The sequence below is a fragment of the Mastigoproctus giganteus genome, chromosome 12 (genome assembly GCF_048544385.1).
Source record: "Mastigoproctus giganteus isolate SK-2022 chromosome 12, ASM4854438v1, whole genome shotgun sequence".
NCBI classification, from domain to species: Eukaryota; Metazoa; Arthropoda; class Arachnida; order Uropygi; family Thelyphonidae; genus Mastigoproctus; species Mastigoproctus giganteus.
In genome coordinates, this window is record NC_143586.1 from 45381364 (window position 1) to 45395611 (window position 14248).

Sequence of the window (14248 nt, forward strand, 5' to 3'; positions counted from 1 at the left end):
TAATCTGAACAGACTGTAGTTTTCTTTATTCTCCAAAATTGTGCTTAAAAAAGATCTTTTGGCAACTACTTTCTTTGCAGTTGTATTGGATTGAAATTCGCCGTATTAAAGCCATTAAGATTAAAACATCACGTGAAGGCTGATGTTAAATGCTCACTTTGTACCTGGCTGTGATTGTATTCACTTTCATTTCCAATTCCTTGTGGATTTAATATTTCAACATTAAATTGTAATGGTATGGTTTCCTAAACTGGAATGAATCATTATTTTGAGTGTTAGTTCATGTTTTCAGACATAGAAGAGATAAAATTTCAAAATTTGAAAAAAAAAAAAAATTATAGCTCTGCAAAAGAGATGCATTAATTTCAGTCAATCTACAAACTGCATCACCTGTTGCATCCACTAAGTATTGCCAAACCATGGTCTCTATATACTAAATACTTATGGGAAAATATTTTACCAAAACTGTTAGAAAAACCTTTCCCTTGGCTCCCTTCTCTACTACCATCAGTGGGACAAACTGTTAAAAATGCACTTTACATGTATGACTACATCGTCCTTTAAATATTAAGTATTGCACAAATTACCTGGACATGAACAGTTACATAAAGTTGTCCATGTTGCATTTTAGCTCATGGATAACTGACCCCGAGACCTATCGATTGTAATGAAAAGGCTAAGAAACTGTCTTGTGTTCTCTTCAAAGTAAACTAAATCGATTCTCGGGATTCAAAAATGTTAATTTTTTTGGAATCTCCCAATTTTATTGCTAAAAAACCTATTGCAAAAGGAATCAGGTCAAAAGCCTGTTCAGTCTGATTTATTCAAGTTCAAAGATCATTCCCAACAGAGGGATGGAATGCTCTTTAAACATTATGTAGATAATATGGCATGTTGCAGAACTATAAGTATGATTATGCAAGTATAAAACTTATTTAAAAAAGAAATTAGAACAGACAATGCATGGGGCATTTGAACAGTGAAGTCAGAAGTCTGGTGTATCTTATCTTAATTTGAATTGGGGGATTCATTTACTGTAAAAGAGAAACAGAACACCGTTCCTGAGTAGCATAAAGCCTATCATATACTAATCTTAATTTGGGATCAATGTCTTTTCATATAAACAGGATGCATATCCTGTAAATGGTGCCACACACTAGTGTATTGTGGAGTTATCTGATACTATGACTGAGACGGTCTTATACTATCTGAATAGTCTTAAACAAAAACATGTCACCAGGTCATTATAGAATTCACTCAGTTCACACTACAAAGATAATTTCCAAATAACACATTTATACATACTGAGAATAAGTGTGTTTTAATATGGGGCTTTGGAATTACTGTTACCACACCCACTGGTGCTTTCTGTAGAAGCCATGCAAACAATGAAAGCTTACCAAAGAGATTAATCAATTATCACAAGTCATAAGGCAACACAAACAGAAATATTACAAGAATTTAAAAATTCATATAAGCTGAAGTACACTGAAAGGACAGAATTTAGAACTCTATTGCATACAAAACACACATGCCATACACAATACCCTTCCAGCTAAAACCCAGGGGTTATGGGATACCGGTCCCTGACGCTGTCACCTCTTTTGCTAGGGGACAAACACTGCTTTGGCAGTGTATAAGTACACTGCATTCACACAGACGGTAATTCGATGTCGGTATGATTAAGTTATAAGGTCTTGAAAGGGGAATGATAATGGGTGCCCAATGCATGGGTCACTATTGCAGAGGTGGTACAGAAATTGCACTATCCTTTTTGATTTTATCGTAGTTTCTGGAATCTCATCGTGGACAGCGCTGTGGGCAGACAAATGTGGTCATTAATGTGTCTTGCATTGTTTCAGCCAACCAGAGCAACAGCAGCACAAATCACCAACTTCAGAGGTGACAGAAACATCTCTACCAAGACCATTAGGTGATCATTGGCCACAATGGGTTATGGGAGACACTGACTCACCAGAGCCATTACTAACACCACAACACAGGATTACACCTCAAATGGGCATAAGAACATTGGAATTGGACCTTGGATGATTGGAGAAGTGTCATGGTCCAAGGAGTCCAGTTATTTTGAGTGGATGGGAGGGCTATGCACCTCTCATGTCAGCAAGGAACTGTTCAGGCAGGTGGACAGTCGGTAGTGGTCTGTTCAACTGGCACACGTTGGGACCTCTGAAGTGTCCAGGTTACATGTCCGTTCTTGTAGACCATCTTCATGGTCATTGTACACCCACTGGGCATTGGACTGTTCCAGCAGGACAATGCACCCCACCAGGCTGTGGTGACTAGAACATGGTTCAAGAGCATTCCACATATTAACATCATGGAATAACCTCCCCATTCATCCAACATGAACCCTGTAGAACATCTTTGGAAAGCTGATGAAAAGGTCAGTTTGAGTTTTGGATACTCCACTCCACCCAGGAATGTGATGGAATTATGGACAGCAGTGCACTAAGAATGGAAGGAAATACCTGTGGAACCAATGCTTTGCTGTGTGACTGCCCTTAATCTGGGCCTACCCATTACTTGGTAGGCATTCCATGATTTCTCTACTCAATGTACTTCAGAAACAGCTTGCTCTTCTACAGACCTTGTGAAAGCCAATAATTGTGTATTTAAGCACAGACCAATGAAAAACTACTATAGACAACAATCTGGTCAGGCATAGCTGTAGTACAACAGCATGTTATAAACTTTGCCATCACAAGGTGGTGGTCAGATATTATGGCCAAGGAATATACAGTCTTCATTAATTTAGAGGGAAACACTGGCATATGCTAAGTACCAGGGTTATACCATGTCTTATGTGAATGTATTTCAAAAAGTTTTAGGTGTATAAATAACATGCCAAATAACCTATCCAGAATGAAAGGGAAATAAAAGGTCAAGATCAGCATTGATACAGCAGTTTTCCATAACAGGAAAGGGATTTTCTTACTGTGGCACCACACTATCGACCTAATTCTAACTAAAACACCAACGCCCTCAAATATAATTTATATTTTGTGGAGTGCTTGATCCTTTCTAGCTTTTTAGTTTAGTCATTTTTCAACCGAAAAGATACGCAAGTATTGTTTCCTGAAAATGTTTTACTATTTCAAACTACAGAGATTGAGATTTTTATCTTGTATAAAATAAAACTATGAATGTTGAATGAACTTCCAATTTGTTCTCACTACTTGCACATCAATGGGTTGAGTAGTGTGCAGCTTGAAGGATGTTGGTAAATTTGTGAACTATAAACTCCTTTAATTCAAAGTTACAAAAATGTAACACTGAATATTTAAAATATTTATATTACAATGGAAAAAAAAATATGTGTATAAGTTTCGATTAAAATTTCTTTAAAATGACAGCCAGCATATTTATGTGTTGGGGAAAGGTTGTACACCATATTATGTTATCTTGTCATTAAATGATGCAATAGAGTAGAGGTTGTATTTTTTTTTTTTTTTGCCTTGTCTAGGCAGCTTAGCACCCTGCACCCATTCCCACTTTTGGCTTTAAATGTTTTGGTTAATCACATTTTACTTTACAACTCATGTTTTTAACCCATTGGCACTTATAGATTTAACGTTTTGTGAAACGTCACTTTCACACAAGTAATATTTCCCATTAATTTTTAACTTTTTAGAATGCCACTAATTATGAAACAGTCCACCATTTTAACTGGCAAGTCTGGGACTATTTAGTACTGATGAAACTTCAATTTATCATTCATTCTCACTACTGACTAAAATAGAAATTAAGATTTTGCTGACAGGCCAAATGGCAGGAAAGATGTTACAATGAAAGTGCTTCCTTATATTTTATTCCACAATTAAGAAAATCTTTAAAAAACCCAAATAAATCACTAAGTTAGATTTCAATATAGTGTCTAACTTGCCTCAGGGTAAGTGGACCATACTAATTTTGCTCTCTTGCTCCACAAGTCCATTAGAAATGTGAGGGTGAGGTCTTCATGTAGAGGGGAAATAACAAATCTATGGTATCATAAAACACTGATACAAGGATAATTCTTTGGACAAATTACCTGAATAAGATGACTGTAGAACAAATTTTGCATTTAAATTTTCTGTATCAATCCACTTCTCAATATCCATAAAACACCAATTCACAGAACAAGTCAATTTAAAAAGCATCCCAAAAAGTAAGATACATCACAAAAGGGAGTACATACTTTTACCTGCTCTATGGCAGAGTGAGATTTAGATCATGCATTTTTATGCATATCAAATTATAGGAAAGGAGCAACTTAAACCAACAGTTAAAAACATTAATTCCAATACATGGACCAGATTCTGGCCAACTGTATTACTTTCTAATCAATCCTTTTAAGCTCTCTTCAAGCAAATCAAGCTGATGAACTGCACATTTACTCAAATTACTGAACTCCTATTTTAAAGGAAGACTGCATATTCAATGATATTCCGTATGAAAATCTTTGTAAATATTTACATGTCACCAAGTTTTTCTCAAAAAAAAAAAAAAAAAAAAGGCTAGAGATCACCCAGTTTAATCCATAAACTGCTATCCCAATTTTACAGTTTAAATGACTGTCTCAATAGATGGAGAAGGCCAATGCATTCCCAAAGCATGTTTTTCAGGTACTCATTCTTTAATGCAGGTTGTGAATACTGGTTAATAGTTACAAAATCCTGCCTACTAGAAATAAGTAGCAAGTCAAGTGTTTAGAAGCCATTGAATCTCTCATATTATTGAGTAGCAACATCTACAGACTGAGTAGCACTTGTAACAACCATATAAATTTTTAGCAGTAATAACAGTATTGATATAGGCTATTCCTCGAGCAAATTTTATAGATATTTATTACTGCTTTCAAATCTGTAGAAGTGGCAACCTGATTTTTAGCTCCCGTTTACATTACAAATGGGCCTACAGACTGCAGCATTATTAGTTAATGCCTATACTAAATTAGTGGATCCACTAGTTTCTCATGGGAAAGGTATCAGAGCAGATATTATACACAAAGATTTGTCATTAACAATCTGCTATGTACAGGCTTTTATTTATTTATTTTTTTTGATAATATTCACTAATTAGCCAAACAGTTTCTAAAAGGATCCCAAATTAGCTCCAAGAAAATACCAACTGCACAAAAAGCAGCATTGCAAAGTAAGCTGTTCTTCAACATGAAGCTATGTAAAAATTTAGTTTCTTCACCGAAAATAGATCTGTTACAAGTTTAAAACTGCATAAAAATCAATGATAAATTTGAAGTCACAGTAGTTAGTGCAAAACAAGTTCATCTAAAAAAATAAATTTCAAAATACTCAATAGTGACAAATTCTGAATATGTATTTCTATGATGATTTCTCTCTACAATTTTACTCCATACAACTTGCTAAGTAGAATGTGTTGTAACCCAGCACTTTGGATTATTGAAAATGTGCAGTCAAATCATTCAACATAAAATTATTATGTAACAGCTTGCAGTTCTTGAATGAAAGTGACTAATAATGTATCTCTATAGAAAGTGGAACTTCATTATATGAAAATGTCACAAGTAGATCAATTAAACTTCTGAAATATCAATCATTAGGCTCTTTAAACCAAATGCTTTTTACTAGAAATTTATATACCACAGATTAATATATATTTTTTTCCTTGTTTGTTTAAAAGGACCTACTCATATTTTATGGTATACTAAATCTTGACTATGAAATTATTGAAAATGTAGCATCCTATTTAAATGAAAATAAATTTTTCTAGACACTAAAATGCTGAGAATCTGGTCAGTCTAGGAACTTATTTTGCAAAGATGGCTATGTTAAACAGTTAAACAAATTTAATGCTGCACTGTTGACTTGCATTCAAACAGAAACAATTGCAAATAACTCAACTTAATCTGTAAATATCTCCTTATAAACATTTGCCTACTAATGGAATTGTGAATGCAGAAATTACCAAATTAAGTTTCTGATAATTTACCAAAGAGGGTTTATATTTTAACATCATTAATTACTTCTAGCAAGCAAGTATTTCTTGAATAAATTGCCAAGTTGAATAAATAGCACTAGGACACAGTTGGATATGAAGTTCAAGTAGTATAGACAGTTGGCAGAGCCCATGGTCTTATTGAATGCTTTTCATTATTTAACACTGTTAAAATTTGAATTTTTTTAAATCTGATATAGAACTTATTCAGACTTCTCTAAAATATATAGAAAACAGTGAAAAAAAATCATGGGATCTAGGAACTTTAGGACCACTTAACCTAAAATTGTGAATAAAGTGATTTTCATAATGTTCATTTTGTCAAATAAAAAGCAAATGTCAATTATGAAGCATGGTGTAGAGTGAAATGTGTAAGCTTCAAACATTCTACTTATATCAATGCATTTCCTGTAAATGCACAGTGGAATTGCTCATCATTAGAAAAATTTCAGTATGGTTCAGATGGGTGGAAACCATATTCATATGCTACCAAAACTATATGCTGGCAAATCTTCATTACCATAATACAGCCTAGCAACTGTAGTTCACTGCAGTAGCAAAGTAACTCTGATAAAATTATAAATCAGTAGTCTGACTGGAAGTCATCTAGAGACAAATCCTAACAAAAAGAAACCAAGGAGAATTCCATCCAGCTTCTAGTGGCTTAAATAGGATTGAGGCCTCTTCAGGAACTATAAGGTTATAAATTCATCAAAAAGCATTCAATTCAATCCATTTAAAATAGTTGAACAAATTTTACCTAACCCTAGAGTGCAGATAATTAAGTTATCAGTTGTATTACCATATCTGAATCTAATGTAGTTCCACAATCAAGAACTATTTAAGGAGAGTAAGATAAATTAATTTCTTGGATGGAAACTACATGAAAAGTTCAATATACAAAAAATTATACAGTTGAGAAGTTTGTAAAGCATGGTAAACAGGGATGCCTGCTACACACCAATCCATTTCATGAAAATGTGATTAACCAATTTCTTGGATAGGCAAGATTTTACTATAAGATTTGTATTATGTAGACAATCTGTCTTGTCACTTACCCCCCCCCCCCTTTTTCTATCATAAGGAAAGCAAAGTTTGGTAAAATTAACTGTGGTTGCAGTGATGTTATTTTTGGCAATTTGTTCTGCACATTAGACTTGCATGGACTGGATTACAAGGAATACTTTTAAACACTACTTCAAGTGAAATGAATATCATTAGGGTGTTACATTAGGAGTGTTACAATAGTTAGAGACCAAATAACTGATTTGATATTAATTAATCAGCTGGGAAAGATGGCAAGTTACTTTAACATAAAGTAAAAACAAAAAATGTTTTTAAAAAAAATGAACAGCTAAAGCAAATTAAAAATTTTACTTTAAAATGTTGAACACTTTAATTGTACTTGCCACCCATGGGTCACTAGGCTTATAAAGATTGAAAAGCTATTTGAATGAAGAAAGCTGTGTACATGTGAGTGTGTATCCAGAAGCAGGCATATGTAAGGATGCATGTTCAAGTACATGTAAACCTGTATGCTTAAGCACTTATCTCAGATGGAATGATAAAGATCATATGCCCAGGACAGACCACTGGAACCAACAAGCAATAATTGAAGAGCTGTACATATTACTTCACAAGATAACATAATATTTCCTTACTTTTTCAAATGTTTTTAGATGTTTATAGTTCTAATAAACAGTTTGGGTGAATATTACTCTTGCACTCATGAGCAAACTGATCAGTTATTTCTTACATTTAAGAAAGTCTTCCTAAGAAGAGAGAAACCACAATGACAAATTTTACAATTTTGCTAAATAAATGTATTGTAGTGTTCTGATTAACAAAGAATGTTTAAAACTGTTTTGGAATTATAACAAAGGCATGTTTAGTCAACATGATAAATGTTACATATGCCTGCTTAAAAATTTATTCCAAATTAAATTGAGCTGTTGTAATTGGAGGGAGAATTACCAGTAATTATAGCACAATATTGAAAAATACTACTTTAGTAAAATAAAGCCAATTGTGTACATGCATGGTTCTTATCAAAGCAAAGGCCATGAGCATAACTCCCATCTTTTAGAAATCTGAAAATTTAAACCATTTTTTTTTATAATACAGATTCCTGGATCTTTATGTAACTGCAAAAGGTATAACATGTGAAAGGAGGCCAAACTGATTAAACTAATTCCAAAAAATCCCAGACATATTAGCTTAGGTAGAAATAAGATTTCTATAAAATACTGTGTAAAACACTTATTCCTGTTCATAACAGACAATTACTTTCATTTAAAGCAGAAACAGATCAAGTTTCTTTTTGGCATATTTCTCCAGAACCCCCCCCCCTCAAATTAAAACACCCTATCAGATCAGAATTTCAAACACATCAATAATACTGGCTAATATATAGCCCATTTTGTATAAATACCATCCTCTGGTGTAAATGGATGAAATACCAGTCTGAAGATTCTTTTATGGATATCCCCATATTATATAGTCAATTTTATTCTGTTGCAGGAGTAATGATTAAAGACAATGCTCAAAAATTAACCTCTTGAAAATTAAGAATTCATGTAAATCTGGGAAAGCTAAAACATTCTCATGTATTAGATATATGTAATGAACAGATTTTTCAGAGATTGGTTTGTCTGGGATAAGATCCTATAACTCAAGCTTCAAGAACACTCGAAAGAATCAAGATCTTTTCAAAAAGGAAGTGCCCACATTCCTACCATGAAAACAATTAAAAATCCAACAAATATTCCCCTTAATAATAATGTATCCAGTTTATTATATCTTTCATTACACTGAAGCTGTTTGAATACTTACCAGAGAGCAAAAATTTAACTTTTCCAGAAATCCCTGACAAAATGTCAGGCCTTTTTCCCCCTTGTTACAGAGCACTGCTGTTCAAACATATACGTGCGATTTCCAATAAATCAGTCCCAAAATTTATCAGAAATTTCTTCCAACTAGTAATGCGAAAGTTACATGATACTATTACTTGAACACAAGCAATAGCATACATCATACCTTTTAAGTGGCACCAAGAACAAACTGTAAATTCAGCTGCTGTAATGTGTTGATTTATGTCACTGGAAAATACCATTCAGTGAATATATGCCATCCCTAGATTTGCATCTGTTTTAGTATGAACAGCTTGATGTTACACGAGTAAAGGTTTTCGGCAAAGCAGTCAAATTATACATCAGTAATTAATTTTTTAAACATCAGTAATTAATTTTTTAATCAATAATATGTATGGATAGCATCATAATAATGACGACAAATGAAAAGCAGGAAGTGACAAACATTCACTGAAAAACCGGTAAGTGTTTTTTCGAAAATAAATTTCTGGGCCACGAACGCATCAGTTTAAACGGACTTTATTGTCTTAAAAAATGAAATGACAATGTTTAAGATCAGCATTACTCTACCGCATGCTAACAATGATATATGAAAACATTAACAGAAATGACGTGCTTTAATGTATGCTTAAGTAGAGTACATGCGACAACACTAAACTAATCGCAATGTCCACAATGTTACGCAGGTATGGAAGCCTGTATTTTCTAATATATAAACACACATTACTATCTGCATTATAAATTGATCGAAACTATTGCATGGTTTTTAAATAGAGAGCACAAAAATGACGTTAGTAAAGTTAATACTACAACTAGTTATAATCGCCATCAATGAAATAAAACAGCGAGTTTTTTTTTTAAACACTTCCGGAAGAGCTATACGAGTTGACTATTTTTATTGTTGGGAAGTTTGAAGCACGATGATGGGAAAATCAATCGAGTGGGTCTCTTCATCAGCATCGCGATCGGTCAGCGCAGGAGTACTCAGAAATAAACGGGCCTTCGAGCGGCTGTCGGTAGGGGCGGAGCACGGCCGTTGCTGTGGAAAACAAAAGAGACGTGTTAAGGGTTAGCGTTTATGCTTTCTACTCATAATTGCATATTTAGCTGGTTTCCCTCTATTGTGTAGAACGAAGTACTAATTTTCTTCCCTTAAACAGATGCAGACTGAAAACAATCAGCACTGCAATATATAAAATAAACTAAAACTAAAGCATCCGTATTTTAAGTTAAGAGAAGGGTCCAGACATAACTTTATTCATGTCTCAATTTTGAAAGTAAAAAATTGATAGTATTAAACTACTATAAGTTTTCACTGCTCAAAGAAATTAAACACTGAAGACAACCTGAAATAATAATTTAAAGAAGATCACAGTATTCGTAGCTCAATTCTAAAAAGTATTATTTCGAAGAATTTTGCCCGGAACTCTTCTCTAACAATCATTTCGCTATTGTGTGTGTGTGGTTTTTTTTTTTTTTTAAATAAAAATCTGTCATAGTATACAAGATCTGTATGCTATAACAGTATTATTATGCTTTCTAAATCAGGTTAAAAACAATTATTCTTATCCAAAGTTAATTTTATTATTCTTATAATAATTTTCAAAGTATATAAGCTAACCTTTCTGATACATTGTGTTTTAATTTGTATAAGGATTTCTTGCTTCCATATACAAAACGAATTCTGGTAATCAGCCTTCTCACTTGGAGAACACTATCAACCTGGTTCAACAGTTAGATTATGTGAGGCATGGCAAAGGAAGAATTGAGCACTTGAAGCATTTGTGATAATGCTATTCACAGGGAAATTACAGTAATACAAAATCTGATGTGAAATCAAATTCAAAGTTGCATTTCTGCATATTTATCACTGAATCAAGTGGTCCCAATGTATTCGACATAAAGAAAAGGGAGAGACTAAACTGTCAATCTGACAGCTTCATTATGAAGTATTACACTGAAAGAGTTGGAGAGTCATGAAATCCCACAATAAGGACTGGTTATCAGTCAAGACAACTCTGGATTCCACCCAAAGTTGAAATGGATAATAATTCTTTCAAAGAGGAAATATGCTGTACAATTTATAGAATTACCCATGTATAGCTGGAACAAATGGGAGACTGGTGGAATAAATCCATTGTAGGCCACCATAACTCATTCTCCCAATATGAAAAGTGATTTAATTCAAGCAACAAGAGAATAATAGCACAATCAACAAAGTAGTGGACAGTTCTCTGTATGAGAAGCAAAAAATACTAACATGAAAGTTAGTTTTTTTTTTTCTTCACATTTATAGTCACTGGTATAAAGAGCTACTGTACAAACAAAATGGCATTGTTTTGCAATGCTTGTGAAGTAATTAAATTAAACCCTTTACTATTCCTGGAGTACATTGCATAGACAAAGTATGGCATACAAAGACTAACATAGTACTATTCCTTGTATCAGATGTTACATTAGATAAAATGATTTTCTGCAAATACTTTTTAGAGGCTACTACTGTAAACCTGTCTTGTCCTAAGAAAGCAATATTGTCAATGTTGCAGACAAACCCTGAATTGCAACAACATAATTCCACAGTCTTCGGTGATAAAACCAGAATATGGAGAAGCCATATTGGCAAAGTTACCAATAACATCTTTATTTCTGAGAACTTAATTTTCAATCAACAAGAAAAATTGACTATTCAGTCAATCCCAATCTAAGTTTGAAGGAATGTGTTAGAAGCCAAGTTTATAGATGTCCTAGCACCTACAATTCCAAAAACTTTTAGAATGTGCCAAAGTGCAGGGTCATAGTGGCAACAAAGAAAAATACTCAGATCTACTGGGTAAATGGGCCAGAATTATGTGAACATGGCCACTGCCTTCCTTCACTTTTTTCATGGCTTTCTGTACCTGCTTCATAGTGAAGTAGATACAGCAAGTTTGTGTTGATTTATGTCACTTTTTGTTACAAACAAGTCATTTGTTTTTATGTTACAAACCATAAAACTTAAAATAACACCTAACCCTAATGAATCTTATTAGGGTTGTTTTAACAGAATTTAAAATACTGACCACAGTCACTTATTTTATTGTAATTTAAATAATGGAGAGTTGGATTTATAATTAATTGACAAGTTAATGCACTTTAGGGGTAATATCTTCACTTTTATTCTACAGGGGAAACCAGTTTTCCAGTCAGGAAATCTAATCTGTTCTTAAGGTCATTAAGTGTACCATTTTACTGTTAGAAATAATATCTGCACCAAAGATTAAGTTTGTACAAAAATTTTGTTGCCAGAAAAAAAATAACCCTTGAATTAATTTCGGTATACATTTTTCCTTCCCAATTTTACCAAACCAGTAATTCCCTTGTAACAAAAAAAAAAATTACTAATTAATGTATGTTTACAGCAATGTTCCCAGCTTATTTTCTATGAAAGCTTTAATAAAAAACTGGTATTCACTGTAAAAAAAATAGAGTGGATACTAGAAGAGCTGTTATAATTTATTACAAGTAAGAATAGTTTAAAAACTCTACTGAAAGAGGATGTTTGGGAATTATGGATCTAAAAAGTCACTGAGATATTCAAAAGGTTTAATTTCTATTAGAAAACATTGCATTTTATCTTTTTAGAGCCATGATTCCAAGACACCTTGCATATAAATAAACAATCTCAATATTTTCAGAAATTAAAGTTAAATCTTTGACAATTCAAGTCTTTAAATTATGTAGAAATCAGAACCAGAATATTGATGAAGGAGAGCTTTCACACCATCTTAATACATCCAATTTCATATAGATAGGGAGTGGCAAAACATACCAAATCTAAACTGAAGTGAAGAGTTAATGACATTGCAAACCAGTAATTTATAAAGAAAGATTTCTTGGGATTCAAAACAAGATATTTGAGAGTTCATTATCTAGTGCAAAAAATACTAAAAGATCAAGAACAGAAGACCACCAAATTAACAGCATATTCAACTACATCAACACACCCTATCACCATTAATATTGTGTCAAAAATACAGCTTCACTCACTTTTCTTTACCATCAACCCAACTTAAATCTAGTTCAAATTCAATATCACATTAACAATGTGTTTTTTGGACCTCTTCAAGCTGTAAATGACATTTAACAATTCAATCTGCCTAGTGACACTTAAAAACTGTAGAATTACATGATCTATCAATTGTCCATGAATATAAGAAATTATTCAAAATTTACATCTCACAGTATTCTTTACTTCTTCCATCCTTTCACATCTAGTTGTGAATCAGCACATTCACAACTAGTTGTAAAAGTAATACACAAACTAGTTGTGAGTCACTAATTTAGTTGTTACATTTAAACTAGTGACTGAATTCACAATTTTAAGGTACATGGATAGTACAACACTACAAATTTCATTGAATGTTCAATCTTCCTCTTTAATTAGATTTCCTTTGAAACCCCTCCTCTTTTCTCTATGTATATTACTTTTCTTGAATGATACATGGTTGCCAGTATACTCAATTCTCCTACTTGATATTACTGTACAGCTTAGTTGGCCAGATGTGGTAAAATGATCAAACAAGCATGCACGTGTGGACCACAATTCAAGCCCATGTGATTGCTCTTGGAATGATTAACTGTAAACTCCTCTGACCTACTGGTAATGTCAGCATAAAAAAAATTAAAGCTGTCCAAATTGTAACGCAATGAAAGACTTATCTCCTGCTCGGGATCTACTGGCACAATTTACCATTCAACATATCAGAGATGTCAATACAAATATGGTTTGCATCATACTACTAAAAGGGGGCTGCAGTTTACAGATAAATATGCTGTGAATGCTGATGGAACAAACTTGTCACAGAAGTGAAATACATACTCAAATATGCATGCCTGCTTTGCCAAATTTTTGCATTGGCTTTCTTTAGAAAAGAACGAGAGGGCATTTGGGTAATATTTTTCCCATGTATTTTATCTATTAAGTAGTAACAATCTTTACATCAGATCCCTATAACAATATTTGAACAGTGCAGTACCACCAGCTCACAGATCAGATAAATGGAATAAGCATTATTTCCAGGTTGTGGTACATCAGACAATGCCCTACAATTCATGAATGTTAACCCTACTCAATCCAAACTTAACTAATGAAAGTTGTGACAATGCCAATCCACTCACTGAACTTTTTCTAAGTACATATAAAGTATGTGTACCTTTATTAAATGCAACTCTGCACCTGATCAACTACAACAGGGGTCACCAAACTACAGCCCACGGGCCAGATCCAGCCCGCGTAGTCTGTTCATCCGGCCCGCCCCTGCTACAAATGATCAAATTTTCTAAAATATATTGTAATTATTTATGGAAATAATAAATAGTGAATCAACGAAATACTACTGTTTCGATGACAGCTTGTGAGT

At 33.3% G+C, this 14248-nt stretch overlaps 1 protein-coding gene across 4 annotated transcripts in view; it reads right to left on the reverse strand.

The window, feature by feature from the left end:
- Positions 1–14248, reverse strand: part of LOC150077005 (RNA-binding protein 14-like) — a 128618-nt gene that overhangs the window by 54821 nt on the left and 59549 nt on the right. For 2 of the 4 annotated variants that reach the window (XM_090386931.1, XM_090386932.1), the window contains exon 8: positions 9353–9888. The exons of the other annotated variants lie outside the window; for them this stretch is intronic. In XM_090386931.1, the coding sequence (XP_090243057.1) occupies positions 9834–9888 (55 nt within the window). In that variant the 3' untranslated portion in view covers positions 9353–9833. Of the gene's footprint in view, positions 1–9352; positions 9889–14248 lie in introns of those variants that run through there. 4 annotated transcript variants of the gene reach the window in all.